The sequence below is a fragment of the Neoarius graeffei genome, chromosome 18 (assembly GCF_027579695.1).
Source record: "Neoarius graeffei isolate fNeoGra1 chromosome 18, fNeoGra1.pri, whole genome shotgun sequence".
NCBI classification, from domain to species: Eukaryota; Metazoa; Chordata; class Actinopteri; order Siluriformes; family Ariidae; genus Neoarius; species Neoarius graeffei.
The window spans coordinates 65,203,665-65,227,864 of NC_083586.1; the positions used below are offsets into that span (position 1 = coordinate 65,203,665).

General features: G+C 42.7%; 2 protein-coding genes across 4 annotated transcripts in view; both read right to left on the reverse strand.

Moving 5' to 3' along the window:
• LOC132866465 (CMRF35-like molecule 3) overlaps positions 1–17,627 on the reverse strand; it is a 31,411-nt gene extending 13,784 nt beyond the window's left edge. For both annotated transcript variants that reach the window (XM_060899253.1, XM_060899252.1), the window contains exons 1-2: positions 17,498–17,627; positions 574–897 (exon numbers count right to left, since the gene is read on the reverse strand). In XM_060899253.1, the coding sequence (XP_060755236.1) occupies positions 574–897; positions 17,498–17,531 (358 nt within the window). In that variant the 5' untranslated portion in view covers positions 17,532–17,627. The remainder of the gene's footprint in view (positions 1–573; positions 898–17,497) is intronic.
• Positions 17,628–18,890: 1,263 nt separating this feature from the next.
• The window catches only part of LOC132866463 (CMRF35-like molecule 5), a 31,874-nt gene continuing 26,564 nt past the window's right edge, over positions 18,891–24,200 (reverse strand). For both annotated transcript variants that reach the window (XM_060899248.1, XM_060899247.1), the window contains one exon: positions 18,891–20,884. In XM_060899248.1, the coding sequence (XP_060755231.1) occupies positions 20,483–20,884 (402 nt within the window). In that variant the 3' untranslated portion in view covers positions 18,891–20,482. The remainder of the gene's footprint in view (positions 20,885–24,200) is intronic.

A 24,200-nucleotide genomic window follows, 5' to 3' on the forward strand; every position in this document is an offset into this window, starting at 1 on the left:
TTTATTAGTGTAACGGCAACTTTTACAGGCATGTCGGCAATATTGTGGATGTAACGGTCAGGAAACATTGTGTATCGGCCTGATACGCTGAAAAGGCCTAGTTAGAACCTTAATATATGGATTTGTTTTGCAATAATTAACATGAAGCAGTTGATTTTCACAAAGTATTTATTGAATAGGACTGTAATTAAAATAAATAAGTGATTTAAACATGACCGTCGTGTAATCTGTATATAAAATTGCAACAACTCATCATCTGTTATACTATTTGAAGCCATTTAGTCGAGGTTTACATTCATGAGTTTCCTTATGCATAAATTTACACGCCCTCAAGAGTGAAATGTAGTATACAAATGTTTTTACAACTAACTGGATCTTAATGAATGCCATGAATGAATTTCCTGTATAAGTTGTGCTGTGAAAAATTTACATATGAAGTTGTTCTTATCCAATTTGCTCAGTGATGTGCACTCAACACTGGACATGGTGCTTTAATCATCTGCTTCACTCAATGTGTTTGTAATCAGTGAATTAATGTGTGAGGGTTTTTAGTCTCCTCTGTGTCACACTCACCTGTTTTAACCAGCAGTAGAAGCTCTGTATAAATATTTGTCCCTGGCTGCTCTATTGCACACCAGTAAGTGCCTTTATCCTCTGGTCTCAGATCAGTGATGGTGACGGTGAAGATTTTGGCTGTTGTGTTGTCATACAGAGAGAATCTGGGGTCTTTAGCAGGAGATCCAGACTCAACAGGAATGTCATTATACCCCACATAGGGACATTTACCTCTGCAGAGATACTTTTTGTACTTTTCATATCCAGGTTCATAGGGGCATTGAATCTGAACTGATCTTCCTCTGTATCCAGTTATTGTAGTTACAGCATCAGTATCATCAGCTGGAGAGAAAATAATTGTATGTAATAAAGCACAACAAAAGGCTTACTTGTTTATACCACATGTGATTTACTAGTATACCTGGGTGTTTAAAATTCAGGTAACAAGCAATTTGGTTTTCTTTGGTATTACGGTACACCTGGCCCTGACTTGGTTTCTTGTCATCGTTTCTTGTATTCGCCCCTTTCACATATCCCGCAATCCACTGTGTGGTTGGGAACTTCCAGTGGCCACACCCTGGCTGCTGGTAATGGTACAAAAACCAATACTGGGCTATATAATCAGTTTTAGAAAATTGATCAAGTATATGGGACCGAAAACACTTAATACCTTACCTGGAGAAGCAAAGTTAGAAAGATCATTAACTGGCTTCAAAAGGAGAATTAAGAACATTTTATAGTAAAATTTTTTAATACTTTTTTGAGTAAAAATTATTTGATTGGTTTAATTTTTTTATTTTAGCTGTTATTCTTAGTTGTTGTAATTTGCTTTTTAATTTGTAAGCTATTTTTATTGTAATAATTCAATGCAGGACCCCCAGTGATAGCAGACACTGTCTGAAGGGGTTTATCCTGTTGAAATATTGGTTAATAAATAAATAAATAAATAAATTCAATGTTCAGATATCAGATGTTCAGATATTATTACAGGTTTACATGGTCTTGCAGATTGTTTTCAAGATTAATACTGCTCAAAATGATTGCACATTTACAATTAGTCATCAGTGTAAATTTGTCATCAGTTTCTATGTTCAAATATCGGGTACAAGCTGAAATGTGATGTTGTTATTAGACTGCTTTTATATGTCTAGTTACTGGTTCCATGGTATTTTCTGTCAGCACAGAAGTTTTTAATCGGTCATCCTTATATTATCGCCCATCCAGCCGTTTCACTTTCATTCTCTGCATTGTTTACATGAAATACATGTTCCAACTCCTCAGCACTATAACTCTGGCCAACAACATTTACAGTGTACATTTACACTGATGACAAACTGTAAATGTGCAATCATTTCGAGCAGTATTAATCTTCGAAAAATCTATGAGACCATGTAAACCTGGAACAAGAGTGCTCTGAGAGCACAATATCCCCCGCTGGCAACTCTGCCATAACTCTGGTAAAATGCAACTGAATTGAACAAAATTGCAATATGTTTATTACCCTATCTGGGATGGATGGATGAACATCACCACGACATAATCCCCCTTCGAGCCTTTTGGCCAGCAGGGCATAATATTTGAACACCTAACATTTGAACATAATAATTTTATTTATGGTGGCACGGTGGTGTAGTGGTTAGCGCTGTCGCCTCACAGCAAGAAGGTCTGGGTTCGAGCCCCGTGGCCGGCGAGGGCCTTTCTGTGCGGAGTTTGCATGTTCTCCCCGTGTCCGCGTGGGTTTCCTCCGGGTGCTCCGGTTTCCCCCACAGTCCAAAGACATGCAGGTTAGGTTAACTGGTGACTCTAAATTGAGCGTAGGTGTGAATGTGAGTGTGAATGGTTGTCTGTGTCTATGTGTCAGCCCTGTGATGACCTGGTGACTTGTCCAGGGTGAACCCTGCCTTTCGCCCGTAGTCAGCTGGGATAGGCTCCAGCTCGCCTGCAACCCTGTAGAACAGGATAAAGCGGCTACAGATAATGAGATGAGATAATGAGAATGAGAATTTTATTTATTTTTTATTTATTTTGCCTTTATTTTTCCAGGAAGGTCCCATTGACAGGGAGTCCTGGCCACGATAGGCGGCAAATAAAAGTTACAGTAAATACAAAGACCATAACAAAAGACGCACACTACAATAAAACATTCAGTTAAAAGAAAACAAAGAATAAAAAAAAGATGTAGAGGAGGGTACAGTTAAGATGTGTTAAGAAACCAGAGAAGCTCGGTTAGAAACAACGACATTGTTCTGTAATAGTTGTTTTTAAAAGGTTTTTAAATACATTGAGAGACGGTAATAACTCAAGATTTAGTTTGTTCTGAAGTTCATTCCAGGCAGATGGTGCAAATGAGCTATAGGCAGTTTTGCCCAACACTGTTCGTGTTGTTGGGATGTTCAAGATTATTTTATTTAATGACCAGAGTCTATTTTGTTTAATGAACTGCACACATTGAGATGGACAAATTGTAATGTGTTGCTGTTTTTGACATCAACTGGAGTTTCGAGCTGTGTCAGTTCAGGGCCTGGGTTGGGGTGGATATTAAGCCTCACTCACAACCCGCCGTAAGTGTTTTGGACACACATGGGTCACAGGGTTTGTTAGCTCGCAGCCGTGCCGCAGGGTCACGGTGAACCTGGGGGAAAGTTTGGGGGAGGAGTCCGGGCAAAGTACTTGTCAAGTACAGGTTGCACACCTGACTTCCTCGAGGCGTGGGAAAAATTGCGCCGTTAGCCTGTGGAAAGCGTATATCTGACGCACGTGATCAGTGCGTGTTCAGTGAGTGTGGAGTGTGTGAGACTTGCATTTTACCAGTTTCTTGTGCTACAAGTTCGGGCCGCACTTGTGAAGTGTGTGTGACGCATGTGATTAGCACGTGACAATCACTCATAACTTGTGTGTGACACAAGCCAGGAGTGGGTATAAAACCAGCGTGTCTGCAGCATTCTGCATCTGTCTTTCGACTGAAGAACATTGGATACTTTTTGGGAAAAAGAAAAAAAATTTCAGTGTAAAGTTTAGAAAATGGGACCCAAGAAGATGCGAGCAAAAGTGAAGTGACCCAGCCTGAAACAGCAGAGGGGGAGGAGGAGGAAGAGTTTGATGATGATGGTAGCAGCACCGGCGAGCCCTGCACGGACAGGGAGAAGTTTGCCTTCAAGCCGGCAGAAGACACAGCCGCCCGCCAGAGGTATTTTCACAGGTAAATACACATGCTTTAAACATTCATTGCAGTATCTATATGCTTATGTGATGAATATTATATATGCTGATTTTCATGTACAGTATGTTTCAGCTAACGACGCCCAGAAGTGAGGACACTGCAATCCCATCATTGCTGTCAGGCCATTGTGCCATGCTCAGTGATGAGGACAAGGACATCCCGACACCCCGTCCCACCACTTAGCAGGAGCAGGACATCAGCTCGGAGTCAGAGTGTCTTTCAGTTCTCAAACTGTTGGGCTATTTAGTTGTTTTTTTTTTTACAATGTAATAAAATGCATTATTCCCTGATACTCGTGTTTTATTATTTGACGTTTGCATGGTAAATTAAACATATACTCAAATAAAAACAGCAAATGAGGTGGTCTTCTTCCTTTCTACAATGCTACACACTATATGATCGGTTCCTTGGCTCCTCCCCAATACAGTGGGGCAAAAAAGTATTTAGTCAGTCACCAATTGTGCAAGTTCTCCCACTTAAAAAGATGAGAGAGGCCTGTAATTTTCATCATAGGTATACCTCAACTATGAGAGACATGAGAAAAAAAATCCAGAAAATCACATTGTCTGATTTTTAAAGAATTTATTTGCAAATTATGGTGGAAAATAAGTATTTGGTCAATAACAAAAGTTCATCTCAATACTTTGTTATATACCCTTTGTTGGCAATGACAGAGGTCAAACGTTTTCTGTAAGTCTTCACAAGGTTTTCACACACTGTTGCTGGTATTTTGGCCCATTCCTCCATCCAGATCTCCTCTAGAGCAGTGATGTTTTGGGGCTGTCGCTGGGCAACACGGACTTTCAACTCCCTCCAAAGATTTTCTATGGGGTTGAGATCTGGAGACTGGCTAGGCCACTCCAGGACCTTCAAATGCTTCTTACGAAGCCACTCCTTCATTGCCCGGGCGGTGTGTTTGGGATCATTGTCATGCTGAAAGACCCAGCCACGTTTCATCTTCAATGCCCTTGCTGATGGAAGGAGGTTTTCACTCAAAATCTCACGATACATGGCCCCATTCATTCCTTCCTTTACACGTCCTGGTCCCTTTGCAGAAGAACAGCCCCAAAGCATGATGTTTCCACCCCCATGCTTCACAGTAGGTATGGTGTTATTTGGATGCAACTCAGCATTCTTTCTCCTCCAAACACGACAAGTTGAGTTTTTACCAAAAAGTTTTATTTTAGTTTCATCTGACCATATGACATTCCCCCAATCCTCTTCTGGATCATCCAAATGCTCTCTCGCAAACTTCAGATGGGCCTGGACATGTACTGGCTTAAGCAGGGGGACACGTCTGGCACTGCAGGATTTGAGTCCCTGGCGGCGTAGTGTGTTACTGATGGTAGCCTTTGTTACTTTGGTCCAAGCTCTCTGCAGGTCATTCACTAGGTCCCCCTGTGTGGTTCTGGGATTTTTGCTCATCGTTCTTGTGATCATTTTGACCCCACACGGTGAGATCTTGCATGGAGCTCCAGATTGAGGGAGATTATCAGTGGTCTTGTATGTCTTCCATTTTCTAATAATTGCTCCCACAGTTGATTTCTTCACACCAAGCTGCTTACCTATTGCAGATTCAGTCTTCCCAGCCTGGTACAGGTCTACAATTTTGTTTCTGGTGTCCTTTGACAGCTCTTTGGTCTTGGTCATAGTGGAGTTTGGAGTGTGACTGTTTCAGGTTGTGGACAGGTGTCTTTTATACTGATAACGAGTTCAAACAGGTGCCATTAATACAGGTAATGAGTGGAGGACAGAGGAGCCTCTTAAAGAAGAAGTTACAGGTCTGTGAGAGCCGGAAATCTTGCTTGTTTGTAGGCGACCAAATACTTATTTTACTGAGGAATTTACCAATTAATTCATTAAAAATCCTACAATGTGATTTCCTGGATTCTTTCCCCCCATTCTGTGTCTCATAGTTGAAGTGTACCTATGATGAAAATTACAGGCCTCTCTCATCTTTTTAAGTGGGAGAACTTGCACAATTGGTGGCTGACTAAATACTTTTTTGCCCCATATACACACCCAGAGTGTTGCCCCTCGTGTCATGTGTGGATCGCGTGCATACTGCGTGCAGGTTGCTTGTGCTGCGTGCATGCCACACATAGGGGTAGAAAGTGAGATGTATTTCTGTCTTGCGGGCTGCACAAATAGCAAGTGTGGAATACTTGTGTGGTACTTCTGAGGCACGTCACTCATACAATGACCGTACGTCACTCATGTGTCTTACTGTCAAAAGCCCCTACTAGCCACGCTGCTGACTTGGTTCAGGTGTACAAAAGGAGTACGGGTCCCGTATGTAGTGTATGCGTTCTTGATTTGTCGCAAGACCCGTAGAATTTGCATGAGCAGGACCAAAAGTCTCCACGGGCAGTCTGCGACCTATGGCGCTGAACACACGCAAGTGTTGGGCAAGTCTCAAGCATGGTTTTGCCAATTTTTTTTTTACCATAGACCGCCCATAGCAGCACGTACAGCGGGTTGTGAGTGAGGCTTTACCTGATAGCAGTAGCAGGAGAACCATCCAGACAGTTCTAGTTGTTCTCCGCTAGTGTCCGCAAACAGCTGAGCCAGAACAAGTTGTACACAACCCCGAAAACCGCTGCTGTGCCTGTGGTAAATACAGGCCCTCACAATCACACAACCCAGCGGCGCACTCTGCCATAATCCATTGGGAAAATGGTGTTATGTCCGGATACAACATAGTTACAGTGCAGGGGCAAATAATCCAAAGGGAAGTATCCAAACCATCACCATGTCCTGATCTCTCCATGACAGGGACTGACAGTGCCAGGCTGCCCAGCAGATATAGCCATCCGACTGGCCACATACTGTTGTCCTTTTGTTGCTGTAACGTAATTTGGCTATGTCAGTTGTTTCTTGTTAATAGTGCAAGTTATTAACCCCGCCGACAGTAGTCGGAGGGGTTATTATTTTCACCTGCGTCAGTCTGTGTGTGTGTGTATCTGTCTGTCTGTCTGTCTGTCTGTCTGTCTGTCTGTCTGTGTGTCTGCAAGATATCTCAAGAACCAATGGATCGATTTGGACCAAATTTTGTACATGTGTTGCCAATCACCCAGGAAGGAAACCATTAAATTTTGGAGGTCAAAGGTCAAAGGTCAAGGTCATGGCAGAACTTCGAAATTTTCGCCCAATGTATTTTAATAGGGAAAAGGCGGGGTTTGCACTCGTTAGAGTGTCCCTGTCTAGTGTTGTAATTAGAGTTAGAAAACTTTTAAAACAAGGATGCAGATGTGTAAAAAAAACAAACACAGGTAGGACAGATACAAGCTAAAACACCTGTGCCACCATCTTGGAATGTAATAATATTTGAATATCCAATATTTGAACATTTAAATCTGATTATATAGCCCAATGTTGTTTTTTGTACTGTTATCAGCAGCCTGGGCATGGCCGCCAGAAGTTCCCAACTATGCAGTGGATTGTGGGATATGTGAAAGGGGTGAATGCATCCATTCATCCATCCATCCATTATCTGTAACTACTTATCCTGTGCAAGGTTGCAGGCAAGCTGGAGCCTATCCCAGCTGACTATGGGTGAAAGGCAGGGTACACCCTGGACAAGTCGCCAGGTCATCACAGGGCTGACACATAGACACAGACAACCATTCACACTCACATTTACACCTACGCTCAATTTAGAGTCACCAGTTAACCTAACCTGCATGTCTTTGGACTGTGGGGGAAACCGGAGCACCCGGAGGAAACCCACGCGGACACGGGGAGAACATGCAAACTCCACACAGAATGGCCCTCGCCGGCCACGGGGCTCGAACCCAGAACCTTCTTACTGTGAGGCAACAGTGCAAAACACTACACCACCGTGCCAGGGTGAACGCAATAATAATCTTATTTCTGCATATTATAATAAACTCGCAAGGTAACTAGCAGTTCACATAGCAGGAGTATGTTTGTCAGATACTAATTTTTTGCACATATCATCCATTTCCTTCACTAAGATCTTGTTTTTTATTTAGTGAATGACCTCCAATGCTAATGCACATAAGGAACATGATAATAATATTTGGTGAGAATATAATGTAGGATAATATCTTTAATTACTCCTAAAACAGTAAATACTATACTAGGAGAGCTAAAAGAAATATATATATATATATATATATATATATATATATATATATATATATATATAAACACACACCTACACACACACACACACATATATACAACCCCAATTCCAAAAAAGTTGGGACAAAGTACAAATTGTAAATAAAAATGGAATGCAATGATGTGGAAGTTTCAAAATTCCATATTTTATTCAGAATAGAACATAGATGACATATCAAATGTTTAAACTGAGAAAATGTATCATTTAAAGAGAAAAATTAGGTGATTTTAAATTTCATGACAACAACACATCTCAAAAAAGTTGGGACAAGGCCATGTTTACCACTGTGAGACATCCCCTTTTCTCTTTACAACAGTCTGTAAACGTCTGGGGACTGAGGAGACAAGTTGCTCAAGTTTAGGGATAGGAATGTTAACCCATTCTTGTCTAATGTAGGATTCTAGTTGCTCAACTGTCTTAGGTCTTTTTTGTCGTATCTTCCGTTTTATGATGCGCCAAATGTTTTCTATGGGTGAAAGATCTGGACTGCAGGCTGGCCAGTTCAGTACCCGGACCCTTCTTCTACGCAGCCATGATGCTGTAATTGATACAGTATGTGGTTTGGCATTGTCATGTTGGAAAATGCAAGGTCTTCCCTGAAAGAGACGTCGTCTGGATGGGAGCATATGTTGCTCTAGAACCTGGATATACCTTTCAGCATTGATGGTGTCTTTCCAGATGTGTAAGCTGCCCATGCCACACGCACTAATGCAACCCCATACCATCAGAGATGCAGGCTTCTGAACTGAGCGCTGATAACTCGGGTCGTCCTTCTCCTCTTTAGTCCGAATGACACGGCGTCCCTGATTTCCATAAAGAACTTCACATTTTGATTCGTCTGACCACAGAACAGTTTTCCACTTTGCCACAGTCCATTTTAAATGAGCCTTGGCCCAGAGAAGACGTCTGCACTTCTGGATCATGTTTAGATACGGCTTCTTCTTTGAACTATAGAGTTTTAGCTGGCGACGGCGGATGGCACGGTGAATTGTGTTCACAGATAATGTTCTCTGGTAATATTCCTGAGCCCATTTTGTGATTTCCAATACAGAAGCATGCCTGTATGTGATGCAGTGCCGTCTAAGGGCCCGAAGATCACGGGCACCCAGTATGGTTTTCCGGCCTTGACCCTTACGCACAGAGATTCTTCCAGATTCTCTGAATCTTTTGATGATATTATGCACTGTAGATGATGATATGTTCAAACTCTTTGCAATTTTACACTGTCGAACTCCTTTCTGATATTGCTCCACTATTTGTCGGCGCAGAATTAGGGGGATTGGTGATCCTCTTCCCATCTTTACTTCTGAGAGCCGCTGCCACTCCAAGATGCTCTTTTTATACCCAGTCATGTTAATGGCCTATTGCCAATTGACCTAATGAGTTGCAATTTGGTCCTCCAGCTGTTCCTTTTTTGTACCTTTAACTTTTCCAGCCTCTTATTGCCCCTGTCCCAACTTTTTTGAGATGTGTTGCTGTCATGAAATTTCAAATGAGCCAATATTTGGCATGAAATTTCAAAATGTCTCACTTTCAACATTTCCTATGTTGTCTATGTTCTATTGTGAATACAATACCAGTTTTTGGGATTTGTAAATTATTGCATTCTGTTTTTATTTACAATTTGTACTTTGCCCCAACTTTTTTGGAATCAGGGTTGTATATAAATACAAAATAAATACAATATAAACACTCATTTCAATTAATTCAGCAATCTGCAAGCCCGAAGGGCGAGGACAAAGGGGCCATGGATAGCAAGGGACCCTTAACAAGGGACCCATGCATCCATGATCCCCCCCGACCCACCCCAACGGTCCACGGATGACTAACCCCACCGAAACGAGTGCATTCAATAAATAGTAAACATATAAATACATGGATAAAAATACAAAAAATATAATTATATATGAAAATAAATAATACATTTGTGAATGAAATACATGCATGCAAAACCAACCTAGGAATAAAAATGAAATTTAGAACTATAAGATCTAAAAATATAAAAAATGTATAATAGTGGTAGAGACTAATCCATATCAAGTATATAAGGGGCTCAAAAGCAGCAGCAGCTCATGACCACAGATTTTGGTGTGGCAGAACATGAACAATGGCATAGCCTTGAATACAATTAAGTCTTGAGTCTATCATACCCATGTGAAAGACTACTATCTAGAAATCCAGTAATAGGCAACTGGGAATCGACAACATGCAGTCATCCAGCATATAGAGTAGCAGCCTGCTGAGTGATTTTTATTTTTTTAGATGTACGTTTTTTAACTGTGTTTGAGGAAATTCATTCACCAATGTTAACAGTTTTAAGCAACATTTCCATCTAAAAAAAATAGCCTCAGTGAGGTTGGAGCTCATATCGGCCAAGATGCCCATAAAATCGTAAATATGACATGTGGCGCCACCATCTTAACAACTTTTATGCATACCCACCTGGGGAACACTGTATGTGAGTTTGATCGAAATCTGATCGATCCTGTAGGAGGAGTCGCGATTTTTGTAAATTGTGGACAGACAGACAACAGATGACACGTGATCACATAAACTAATCTGGCCTCACCTGCAGCCAAATGAGCTAAAAACCACAGAAAAGACCTGAAGCTAGCCAAAAGAGATGCTGGCACTGAAATGTTCAGGCAGCTTTTTTTCTTTTACTCAGCCTTTGCACAGGGAAACAAGTGTTTCATAATCACAGTATTTCTGATGGCAGCACGGTGGTGTAGTGGTTAGCGCTGTCGCCTCACAGCAAGATGGTCTGGGTTCGAGCCCTGTGGCTGCCGAGGGCCTTTCTGTGTGGAGTTTGCATGTTCTCCCCGTGTCCGCGTGGGTTTCCTCCGGGTGCTCCGGTTTCCCCCACAGTCCAAAGACATGCAGGTTAGGTTAACTGGTGACTCTAAATTGAGCGTAGGTGTGAATGTGAGTGTGAATGGTTGTCTGTGTCTATGTGTCAGCCCTGTGATGACCTGGCGACTTGTCCAGGGTGTACCCCGCCTTTCGCCCGTAGTCAGCTGGGATAGGCTCCGGCTTGCCCGCGACCCTGTAGAACAGGATAATGCGGCTAGAGATAATGAGATGCCAGAGTGCAAATCATTAGCTGTTTATTATGTAAATGAATTATTTTAAATCCAACTGTTAATATGTATGTTACTAAAGGAAGGCTGTCTGTCTCTCTGTCTGTTCACCTGTACAAATTGGCATGGCTGGACACAGAGACTCCATAACCTACTTTGCACATGGATTGGTGTAACCCGAGAGGGGCCCAAGACAACATTTCCGATTTTCCAAAACCTGAGATTAGTGCTAATCCAACACACTATTCATTTCCCATAGGCTACATGCTCATGCTAACACACTGCGCTCAGCCTTGGTGGGGAATCCCCTCCCCCACTGGCCTGAGAGTTTCGATTGTATGGGACCTTGCAATCAGCGCTCCTCACCGGAGACTTCCGCTGGGGCCGAGTCTATGTCTCCTCAGTGATGGGCAATAACTGCTAGCTGTGACTATGTGAGCTAGTATGTTGCCAAATATTTGCCAGAAACAACTAATTAATTGGTGATATTATATTCGTTCATAGGGCCAAAAATGTCTCATGGCTCCCTGTAGCATGGTCCTGTAGCTCATACAAATCAATGCGACCCAAATGCAAATAAGTTCAATGCACAGCATTTTATTCAAGCTGCAATGCTAAAACAACGCGGTGTTATTCTGTTTCCGCCGTGTACATTTAAAAAAAATAAACTAATCCCTTTGACCCATTACAGTAACAGGACGGATGTTGATTCACAACTGATTAAAAGGGGAAGCCATGGCCTAAGCAGCTTTAGGACCAAAAGGTTGCCAGTTTGGTTCCCTGCTGGTCAAGGGATGGGTGAAGTGCCCTTGAGCAAGGCACCTAACCCCAAACTGCTCTCCGGGCTACTCTGGGTATGTTGTATGCCGCTCTGGATAACAGCATCTGCTAAATGATTTGTAATATGAAAGAAAAGGGAACAGAAGTGCACTGACTTTGCATCACTGAATATTAGCTGGAGTAAAGCTGCCTACTATCAGAACTGTTTAACACACTGTTCCACCAAGAACTATAAATAAAGTAAAATAATAATCAACAATCATAACATAGAACTAAGAATAAAATGTAAAATTATTGGTCACAAAAGGTTTAGAACACTCCCACTGTGTCTTTTTATGTCTCTCATTCTGTCATAAGCACATACACGTCATCACTCAAATACATGTAACCACACACACACACACGCTAAGCAACGGAAACACAGAGGAAACAAGGTGCATCCTGCTGCACAGGCTGCTTGAGTGACGGAGACGTCTATACACACACACACTCAAATATGAAGTTAAAACATGGTAGCCGGGTGGCACGGTGGTGTAGTGGTTAGCGCTGTCGCCTCACAGCAAGAAGGTCTGGGTTCGAGCCCCGTGGCCGGCGAGGGCCTTTCTGTGTGGAGTTCGCATGTTCTCCCCGTGTCCGCGTGGGTTTCCTCCGGGTGCTCCGGTTTCCCCCACAGTCCAAAGACATGCAGGTTAGGTTAACTGGTGACTCTAAATTGACCCTAGGTGTGAATGTGAGTGTGAATGGTTGTCTGTGTCTATGTGTCAGCCCTGTGATGACCTGGCGACTTGTCCAGGGTGTACCCTGCCTTTCGCCCGTAGTCAGCTGGGATAGGCTCCAGCTTGCCTGCGACCCTGTAGAACAGGATAAAGCGGCTACAGATAATGAGATGAGATGAGATGAGATGAACATGGTAGCAAGACAGATATCAGGTTGAGAAGTCCTGTGTGAGTGCCACACACAAATAAGTAAGGCCAACTATGTTCTCACACACATCTGTTCAAACACATACACACCCACACACAACAGACAAATGCACTGTCATGCAGATACACAAACCCACACGCACACGATATTTGCCATCGTTCACACTTGGGGGCCGCCCCACAACACCGGCTAAACTTGCCAGCTCTCCAAAAATGTACCATTACCCATTTTTACATGTATACTGTTGCAATGTGCATTTGGGCTGATTTTTTTTTTTAGTTCTGCAGAGGTACGTTGTAGCTCAGCATGCTAATGTCAGACAGTTCACTGATGGAAGATGCCACAGAAATCACCTCAGACATATCACGTGCATGTCACGCCTTGCTTCAATTCAACAACATCAAACTCTCACTGATTTGAATATCTCATCTCATCTCATCTCATTATCTCTAGCCGCTTTATCCTGTTCTACAGGGTCGCAGGCGAGCTGGAGCCTATCCCAGCTGACTACGGGCGAAAGGCGGGGTACACCCTGGACAAGTCGCCAGGTCATCACAGGGCTGACACATAGACACAGACAACCATTCACACTCACATTCACACCTACGCTCAATTTAGAGTCACCAGTTAACCTAACCTGCATGTCTTTGGACTGTGGGGGAAACCGGAGCACCCGGAGGAAACCCACGCGGACACGGGGAGAACATGCAAACTCCACACAGAAAGACCCTCGCCGGCCCTGGGGCTCGAACCCAGGACCTTCTTGCTGTGAGGCGACAGCGCTAACCACTACACCACCGTGCCGCCTGATTTGAATATTTTGCCTTAATTTTATATTTTAGAAAAGAGAGTAGGGACAATAGTCTGGAAATGGAAATAATTTTCCATAATGTATTTTCCTTTTTGCATACTTATCCAGAGCACCGCGAGCTGGCCTGGTGATTAGCATGTCTGCTTCTTGATCGGGAGATAGTGAGTTCTAGTTGTGGTCCGGTCATACCAAAGACCATCATAAAAATGGTACCTACTGCTGCCTGATGAGGCACTGCAATACAGATCTGAGTGGTGAGTCAAAGTCTAGTGGTTACCAGAGGACCCGCCCTCCACTGTAACCATAGGTGAGAGGCTGAGGGCTATAGAAGCGGAGGTCGGCGCCACCCTATGCACCTTAAAGGCCTGGTTAGTAGTGGGATGGGAGGCTGCCTGAGAAGACCAGATCCTGGCACAGGAGTGACTTTGACTTTGATACCGGTACTTATCCAGACTTGGAAATTACTAAAATCAAATTCCATACTGTGTAGGAACCAGGCTTGTAGTACTCGAGTCGGACTCGTGATTTGACCTGGAATTGAGCACTGATGACTCAGACTCATGCATTAACTGCATTCGGACATGTAAATTGGAGATGAGGACTCGGATTTTTTCTTTATTTTTTGTAACATGCCATAATAATTTGACATAAGATATTTATCTCATCTCATCATCTCTAGCCACTTTATCCTGTTCTACAGGGTCGCAGGCAAGCTGGAGCCTATCCCAGCTGACTCCGGGTGAAAGGCGGGGTACACCCTGGACAAGTCACCAGGTCATCACAGGGCTGACACATAGACACAGACAACCATTCACACTCACATTCACACCTACGCTCAATTTAGAGTCACCAGTTAACCTAACCTGCATGTCTTTGGACTGTGGGGGAAACCGGAGCACCCGGAGTAAACCCACACGGACACGGGGAGAACATGCAAACTCCACACAGAAAGGCCCTCGCCGGCCACGGGGCTCGAACCCAGACCTTCTTGCTGTGAGGCGACAGTGCTAACCACTACACCACCGTGCCACCCTATTTATATTTATATCTACATTAATTTTATGCTAATTTTGTGCAAAAGAATGCACATTCACCTGTTCATATGTCATGTTCAGGAAAGTTAATGGCGCTAAAATGCCTGGAGACATGCCCCTAGGATTGTTCGCTTTGCTTATACAGACTTCTCATGCAGTGGGAAAAAAAGGCACTGCTGTGTGTTCCATATGTAGAAGAACTATCGAGGAGACGATGGGGACAACCTTGAACTTTCACCGTCATTTGGTAAGACTCCACCCAGAGAAGGAAGTGACATGCTATGTTCATTGCTCTGGTGATAGTGAGGTTTGCTGAGCGATAAACAAGCTTTTTATCTGTAGCCAATTAACTAAAATGTGGCAGTGGAGCAGGAACGTTAGTCCAACACAGTAGCAGAGACGCTTTCACATAAAGGCAGCAACAGCCACCATCAAATGGTTCAGTTGGAGTCTTGTTCTCAGACTCGACTTGGATCAACAGTGGACTCGACTCAACTTGAAATTTTCTTTAATGACTTGGACTTGACTCAGACTTGAACACTAGGGACTCGGACTTGAGGTTCAGTGACTAGACTACAACACTGTTAGGAACCCTGATTAGTGCTTGTTGTTGTAGTTCCCATTTTTGACCACTAGGTCCAAAAATAATTCTATGGAGATCAACGGAGCGGTGAGTAGAATAGAATAGAATCGAATAGAATACCTTTATTGTCACTATACACATGTACAATGAGATTAAAGCATCTCCAATAACAGTGCAAACAGCGGACACGGGGAGAGAGAGAGAGAGAGAGAGAGAGGAAAAAAGTGTACTGCTCCTTGATTGTGCAACATCTAGAAAAGTGAAAGATGAGTCAGATCTTTCAAATAGTGACTTTTTTACATCATTGGTCACTCAAAAGAGGTCATTTGTATTTAAATGAATTTCAAAAGTTAACAGCAAGACATGCTGGAAATTCCCACTTCAGCTGTCATGTGTCATTCAAATGTCAACCTCTCTTAGCACATACTAAGCCTCTATCTGCAAGTTTCCATGTTTCCTGTTTTCTGGTCTTGACTCTTGCTCTTGTTTTCAGTTTTCTGTTACAGATTATCCCTGCTTATTTTTGCCTGCAGACTGTATGTTCTGACTCATGCTACAGACTTTAATTATGATTTTTGGATTTCCTCAATAAAAGTCACAATGAGTTTTGTTTATGTATACGTGTACACTCAGGAACATCTGTACACCTGCTCGTTTATACAATTATCTTATCAGCCAGTCATGTGGCAGCAGTGCAGTGCATAAAATCATGCAGATACAGAATATGGGAATATGCAGATAATGTTCACATCAACCACCAGAATGGGGGAAAATGCGATATCAGTGATTTTGACCATGAGCGGTCAATAGAGAATGGCCAGAGATGACAGAAAGGCTACAGGAACTCAGATAACCTTATCTCATCTCATTATCTCTAGTCGCTTTATCCTGTTCTACAGGGTCGCAGGCGAGCTGGAGCCTATCCCAGCTGACTACGGGCGAAAGGCGGGGTTCACCCTGGACAAGTCGCCAGGTCATCACAGGGCTGACACATAGACACAGACAACCATTCACACTCACATTCACACCTACGCTCAATTTAGAGTCACCAGTTAACCTAACCTGCATGTCTTTGGACTGTGGGGGAAACCGGAGCACCCGGAGGAAACCCACGCGGCCACGGGGAGAACATGCAAACTCCGCACAGAAAGGCCCTCGCCGGCCACGGGGCTCGAACCCAGGACCTTCTTGCTGTGAGGCGACAGCGCTAACCACTACACCACCGTGCCGCCACTCAGATAACTATTCTGTACAATTGTGGTGAGCAGAAAAGCATCACAATGTGCACAACTTGTTAATCGTTGAGGCGGATGAGCTACAACAGCAGAAGACAACATTGGGTTCCACTTCTCTCAGCCAAGAACAGAAAGCTGAGTCCACAATGGGCTCAGACTCACCAAAACTGGACAGTAGAAGATTGAAAAAAAAAAAAGTAATCTGGGCTGAAGCATCTCAATTTCTGCCGAGAAGCACAGATAGTAGTGTCAGAATTTGGCACTGAGAGCATGAACTCATGGATCCAACCTGCCTTGAGTCAACATTCCAGGCTGTTGGAGGTGGCGTAATGGTATTGGAATGTTTTCTTGGAACACTTTGGGCCATTAATACCAATTAATGATCGCTTGAATGCCACAAACTATTTGAGTATTTTCTGTGAATATTCTCATTAATCCAGGTTATAGTTATCTCAAGGAAATTAAATCGAATGCAACTGGACTTGGTTTTAAGTCTTTGAAGACGTTTCACCTCTCATCCAACAGGCTTCATCAGTTCACATCATCAGCTTGTCTGACTAAACTGGGCTAGTCTGACCAGCTAGTGTGAGTACCCAGGTGTTTAACCTCTTCAGGCCAAGACTCTGCTGTCTATTTACACCTAAAGGAGAAGGCACATTCCTTTGAGGACAGCAATGTACACATTTTAGACAGGGAGGACAGATGGTTTGAAAGAGGAGTGAACATGAAACTGGGAAAAAAAAACATCCATCAATAGAGGAGGTCTGTGACAACACCTATCTCTGTGGGTGGTAAAAGAGAGCAACTGGACTTGCTTGGAAATTCCTGAAGACGTTTCACCTCTCATCCGAAAGGCTTCTTCAGTTCTGTCTGACTAATAGGGAGTATCAGGTATTTATCCTCTCATGGATGAAAAGCAATCCTAAGGTGTCTTCACTAAGGTGTAGTGTCTAATGCAGTACAGGAAGTGCTACCTGAACTCCGAGCATCCCTAAGAACCTACACTACTTTGAAAACTGGGCTTGATCTATAAAGGTTCTGTGCTTAATTTAAATCAATGCAAAGCTTTAATATGAAACTGACACCGAATGCTGATACTGATGATTATTTTGAAGACCATGTCCTTACCTAAAACCAGGCAGAAGATAAGTAGGATCTTCATTTTCCAATCTCAGAAACTCCACTTCAGAAAATAGTAATAAAAATGTTCCGTCAGTTATCTTACAGTCCCTCACCGTCTCCGTCTCTGTGCCGTGTCTTCATGTGTGGTGTAAATAGAGCGACATCGTCATGTCCACTTCCACTTTTGAGCTGGCTTGAGAAACAAACTGTGAACTCAGGAAGTGAAGATGTGAAATGTGCTTGGAGGGACTGAAAAATGTGAACTCCTTGAAAAAATGCTTGCATATTTCTGACATTAAAGTGACGTGTCCTGCAATGTAATCAATGCAAAGCTTTGTTTTTGCAACGCTTGGCGAGTTAGAGAGCGTATCAAATATTTTCCTGCTTAGCAAGTGGACTAGGTTTTAATATTAGTGTTCTGCATTGAAAATATAGTTTTATATGGACTACATACTGTCTACTCCAGGATTACCTGGAATATTAGTGAGAAGTTGTGTTATCATGTGATAATTTTGATTAACAACTTCTTGTCAGGGGCGGCACGGTGGTGTAGTGGTTAGCGCTGTCGCCTCACAGCAAGAAGGTCCTGGGTTCGAGCCCCGTGGCCGGCGAGGGCCTTTCTGTGTGGAGTTTGCATGTTCTCCCCGTGTCTGCGTGGGTTTCCTCCGGGTGCTCCGGGTGCTCCGGTTTCCCCCACAGTCCAAAGACATGCAGGTTAGGTTAACTGGTGACTCTAAATTGACCGTTGGTGTGAATGTGAGTGTGAATGGTTGTCTGTGTCTATGTGTCAGCCCTGTGATGACCTGGCGACTTGTCCAGGGTGTACCCCGCCTTTCGCCCGTAGTCAGCTGGGATAGGATCCAGCTTGCCTGTGACCCTGTAGAACAGGGTAAGGTGGCTAGAGATAATGAGATGAGATGAGATTCACACCGACTGGCAACTTAGACCAAATCCACATGTGTTTGGACTGTGGGAGGAAACTGGAGCACCCGGAGAACATGCAAACTCCACACAGAAAGGCATCGGTCAGCTGTAAGGTTTGAACCCAGACCCTTCTTGCAGTGAGGAGACAGTGTTAACCACTGCACACATGTTGCGTGAATTTAGCCATTAAATCAGGTTGTGCTTTTGATTACTTTCCACTGGTCTCTGAGTGAAGACAGCCTGTCAGCAAAGTGACATGAACCACAGCAAGTTCATTTTTAGAAACTCCCCAAAGCTGGACCGTTTTCTTCATAATTGTTCAAAATGTTGTATTTTTTTTTTCATGATTGCACCCACAGCTTCATAATATAATAAAAGGAATCACACCCTTTATCAAAGCTGATATTATATTAAAATAGTAAATCTTACTTTATTGTTTGTGATACAAAGCAAAATAAAATGCTTAGAAGCGTTTGGACATTTCCTAAATTATATCTAATACAGCACAGATTTATTGGTGGTTCAGTTGCAACAAATGTAGATAACAAATCTCATAAATTGCATTTTTCCACTTCCAAAATATCCTGATTTATAATATTTGACCTACCGTTCACACAAAATTTTGCTCAATGAACTAAAAGAAGCCATACACACCAGTGTTGTAGTCGAGTCACTAAACCTTGAGTCCGAGTCCAGTCTTGAGTCCCCAGTGTTCAAGTCCAAGTCAGTAAAGAAAATTTCAAGTCCGAGTCGAGAACAAAACTCCAACCGCACCATGTGACGGTGTCTGTCGCTGCCTTTATGTGAAAGCGTCTCTGCTACTGTGTTGGACTAACGTTCCTGCTCCACTGTCCCATTTTAGTTAACAGGCTACAGATAAAAAGCTTGTTCATCGGTTAGCAAGCCCCGCTCACTATCGCTAGGGCAAATAACATTAGAGAGGGTTAACACTAGCTAGTTCATCGCTCAGCAAGCCCCGCCCACTATCAACAGAGCAATGAACATAGCGTGTCACTTCCTTCTCTGGATGGAGTCTCAGCAAATGACGATTGAGGTTCGAGGTTGTTCCCGTCGTCTCCTCGATAGTTCTTCTACATATGGAAAACATAGCAGTGTATTTTTTCCCACTACACGAGAAGTCTGTATAAGCAAAGCGGACAATCCTAGCGGCGTCTCTCCAGGCATTTTAGCGCCGTTAACGTTAGTTTGTTCCTTAACATCATGTATGAACAGGTGAATGTGCATTCTCTTGCATGAAATTAGTATAAAGTTAAAGTAGATATAAATATAAACATCTTATGCCAAATGATTATGGCATGTTACAAAAAATAAAGAGAAAATCTGAGTCCTCGTCTCTAATTTACAAGTCTGAATGCAGTTAATGAACGAGTCTGAGTCTGAGTCCTTAAAATTAGGGCACGAGTCTGACTCGAGTACTACAGGCCTTATACACACAGATATACATGAAGTTCAAGAGGAAGAGAAAACATGCCACATATTTTACAATGAAAAACTACAGAAACTTTAAGGAGAAATAAATTAATTAACATTTTAAACCCAGATTTTATAAACAGTTTAAAACTAGTGAAATTACGGATATAATGCTCCACCTTAAATACAGTACTTAAATAGGAAGATTTTCTAACAGATCCAAATAAAAAGTGTGTGTGTGTGTGTGTGTGGTGCTGTTATACTAAACTACTGAGTTGAGTATCATGGTGGTGTGATGAAGTAAAGTTACTGTTACCATCCTAACATTGATTATTTTTACGTCACAGAATGTCCCGGGGATTATATTGTTGTTGCTAACATCCCACAACAATTTGCCAATAATTTAAAAATTTTAAATATATTTAAATACCAAACAACATACTTTTAATCTGTTACACTATTGTCAGGACTGCTGTTCTAGAAAAAAAAAAAAAATAATAATAATAATAATAATAATCAACACCTTGTGAATAATCAGATTTGAGAACTAAACAGCACTGTGGTGTAAAGTGATCTAATGGAGACTAAAAATTGTAAATAGTATCTCAGAATGATTAGCATTCCGATGTAGGCTAACTAGTCACCTTTATTCTTGTCAACAGTGGAATATATACATGAGCTGTTCTCGTTTTTGTAGATCACCGCTGGAGCTGCACCAACAGAACTGGTGTCAAATCTCATAGTTGTGTACGTTGGACTTTCAGGAGGTTTCGCAGCCGATGGTGGAGCAGCGCTGACTGATGAGTCAGAGAGAGTTGTGGGTAAGTTAGCTGTGGAGTAGTCGCCCTGATCAGCAGAATCGGATGGGTGTTGGACTGTAGAATAAAGGGTTTGTGTATAATCAGAGGAAGCTGTGGGTAATCCCGTGTTGGAGTAAATCTCAGTGGGGTTCGAGGGGAGCTGAGCCGTGGAGTAAAGATCGTTAGAAAGACACCAGCTGTCTTTAATCTCCTCATAATCATAGACAGGACATGGAACCTGAGCACAAGAAGGAAAAGAAAAAAAAAAGTGTTCAGGTTGTGTACTAAAAACTAAAAAAAAGAAAGAAAATTAAGCTCTTAAATAGTTTTTATTAAAACAGATCAAATAAAGGCTTAAATACAGTCTAAAGTCTTGTGTGTGTTATATTTAATTAATTTAAGCCAGCTGTTTTGAATGTGCATCTCTTTAATATTGAATAATTAGTTTTGTCATCACTCTCAGGTGGATAATTCAGCCAGGCAGAAACAATGACATAAGATGACACAGTCTCAGCGTTTAAGTCTCGGCTGAAAACATGTCTGTTTAGTCAAGCCTTGTGTTAATGGTGTTTATGAGGTAAAGGAGTAGATCTGGAGGATCCTCAGACAGAGTGTTTTGGTAAACTGAGATGTATGGATGCTGTCAGTCCCCACTCGCTTGTTCACTCGAGTTTGTTGACGGTGTAGTGGCTGCTGCTTTATGTCCTGGGGCCCCTCATGACTGTGTTACCTTCTGGCTCTCCCCTTTTAGTTATGCTGTCATCAGGGCCGTCGACAGGGGGGGACAACTGGGTATTTTGTCCCGGGCCCAGGCATGAGGGGGGGCCCAGAACTGGTCCCTCATGAAGATGCCATTAATCATTCTGTTTCATTTCAAAATGTGTTGATTTGGGGAAGAAAAATGTGCTATATTTGCATTCAATGAATGATTTCTGGTTCTTTTGCCTTTATTGTCTTCGAAAATAGATTCAAAAACCCACCTACCACCCCTAATGCAGAAATGGTTTGGTCTTTGATTAAGGCGCCAAATAACACGGCACTATTCCATCATAACGCTTCGACAATAAGCGTGCGAGCCCGTTTGCCAACATGCACAAGTCAGGAGCAAAGAAAAGAAAAGAGAAAAAGAGATGAAGAAGCCAAGAGCCTCAGGGGCTCACTGCATAGATATTTTAGAAAAGATTCAGATGATGCAGTGGGGCAGCTGAGCCAGGTAAGACACAGATAACTTTTTTCCAGCCCCGTAATGTAACCCCAGCACGTGCGACGCGCCATTCATAATTATAAAGTAGGGGATAGCAGGGTACACTGAGTGAACACTGAAATGCACAGGGCATTGAATTATTTCATAAACATATTGGTTTAATAACACTGTGTTGCATATATCTCAATGAAGCAAAGAATAGCACATTGGCCCGCAATCATATCCAAATGTTTTAGGCACGCTTGCTGAGCTGCGCTGAGCTGGACTCCGGTTAGCTGAAAGCCCGTGGAACGCTGCCTCTTGTTAATTAAACCTTATTTTGTTGGAAATCATCCCGTGTAGATACGACGGCATGTGAAATTGCCAGCTAGATAGAGTTTAATGTAACAAATGGGCTATAAATGGGGTGTTTTGAGGTTAGTCTGTTGCAAAACATTAAACTTTTGCTTAGACTGGATACTCTTCAAACAATTCCCTTGCTCAAGTGAAAAATGATAGGCCTGTATGAAAAGCGCAATTAATGAAAGTAGCCTAATAAGCCCTAAATGAATAAAACAACCTCTGTTTTATTGTTGTTGCTTACACGTTAAGATTTTGAAATCTTCTCGGTCCAGTTCTATATCCAGGGAACGTTGTAATCCTTTTGGTTTATTCGTAATAAACATGTCAGCCCCCAGGTCAGATAGGCTAATGTTACGTGGTTGGGAGGGTGTCAATTTTTTTTTGTAACATTCTAAATCGAGTACGGAAAGGACGTTTATGAAAAACAAGACAAAAAAATACACTGAAAAACTCACTGTACACATCACTAGAGGTGATGCTTCTATGTTCAGATTTGGGGAAAGCCATAACTCCGTTCTCATTGAGGCCCAGTTCCATCCCGTAAACAGTCATTTTGGTTTATCAACTACCTGCGCTCAAACATGTCACAGGAGAGGCTCAATGGGCTGGCTATGCTCCCTATAGAGCGTGAACTTGCAAAGAAGCTGGACTTCAATGACCTTATTGACGACTTTGCCACAGCAAAAGTCCGGCGCATTGCATTTCGCACCTGAATAGTTGCAGACTAAGGAAATGTTCAAACTGTAAATATGTTGAAATAAAATGGTTGACTGTTATAATGGGCTTGGAATACCTGTTATTTAAGGGTTGGAGTGAATGGAGACTGTGAAAAGAGGGGTTGGGTGTGAGTGGTTGCTGTGTGGCGATGTGCGTGCGCGCGTATGTGTGTGTGTGGGGGGGGCACTCAGATTATTTGGGGGGGCACTCAGATTATTTTGTCCTGGGCCCAGCCAAAGCTGTCATAGTTAGTTGCCGGAGTCCCTGCTTGCACTCAGTGCAATATGTATACTGTTCATACTTATTCAGGTGACATTGGGCATACCTAACAACCTGTGTTTTCTCCCTCCCCCCCCCAAATCTGTCCCTCTGAGTTACATGTCAATCCTGAGATTGAGATGCTGAACCTCTTCTGCTCCTCGGACCTGCCTGATCCATCCTGGTGCCCTGTGTCTGGTTGGAGTCTCATCACATCGCTCCTGTGGAGGACGGCCCCATGTGGACAGTTGAAAGTCACACCTGGAGGACGCTCTGGACTCTTACAGTAATGCTTTTATGGCTGACGACTACGGTTGACTTGCTAACTTTAGGACTGCAGTTGTCATGAACAGTTTTGCACTCAAGTTTCCATCAATGAAGAGTGATAACATCAACGAAAGTGACTTCATGTTAAAACTGTTAATGTTATAGTCATGCTGTCCGTTGTCACCCAGGTGCGGATGGGTTCCCTTTTGAGTCTGGTTCCTCTCGAGGTTTCTTCCTCATGTTGTCTGAGGGAGTTTTTCCTTGCCACCGTCGCCACAGGCTTCATCATTGGGGATAGATTAGGGATAAAATTAGCTCATGTTTTAAGTTGTTCAAATTCTGTAAAGCTGCTTTGCAACAATGTTTATTGTTAAAAGTGCTATACAAATAAACTTGACTTGACATGTGACTTGAGAGTAAATCTACTCATTTATAGATTTGTGCTGAAGGAAACTGATTTACATTTACAGTTATGGCATTTGGCAGATTTAATGGATGATTTAATGGATAGTTTTATGTGTATTATGTGTATGTTTATTTCTTTTTGCATCAATGCTTTCCTAATGAACAGTTTCTGGGCGTGTCTGAGGAAAAGCTGAATTTAATAACTTTAGTTTCGTAACAGGCGGCATGGTGGTGTAGTGGTTAGCGCTGTCGCCTCACAGCAAGAAGGTCTGGGTTCGAGCCCTGTGGCCGGCGAGGGCCTTTCTGTGTGGAGTTTGCATGTTCTCCCCGTGTCCGCGTGGGTTTCCTCCGGGTGCTCCGG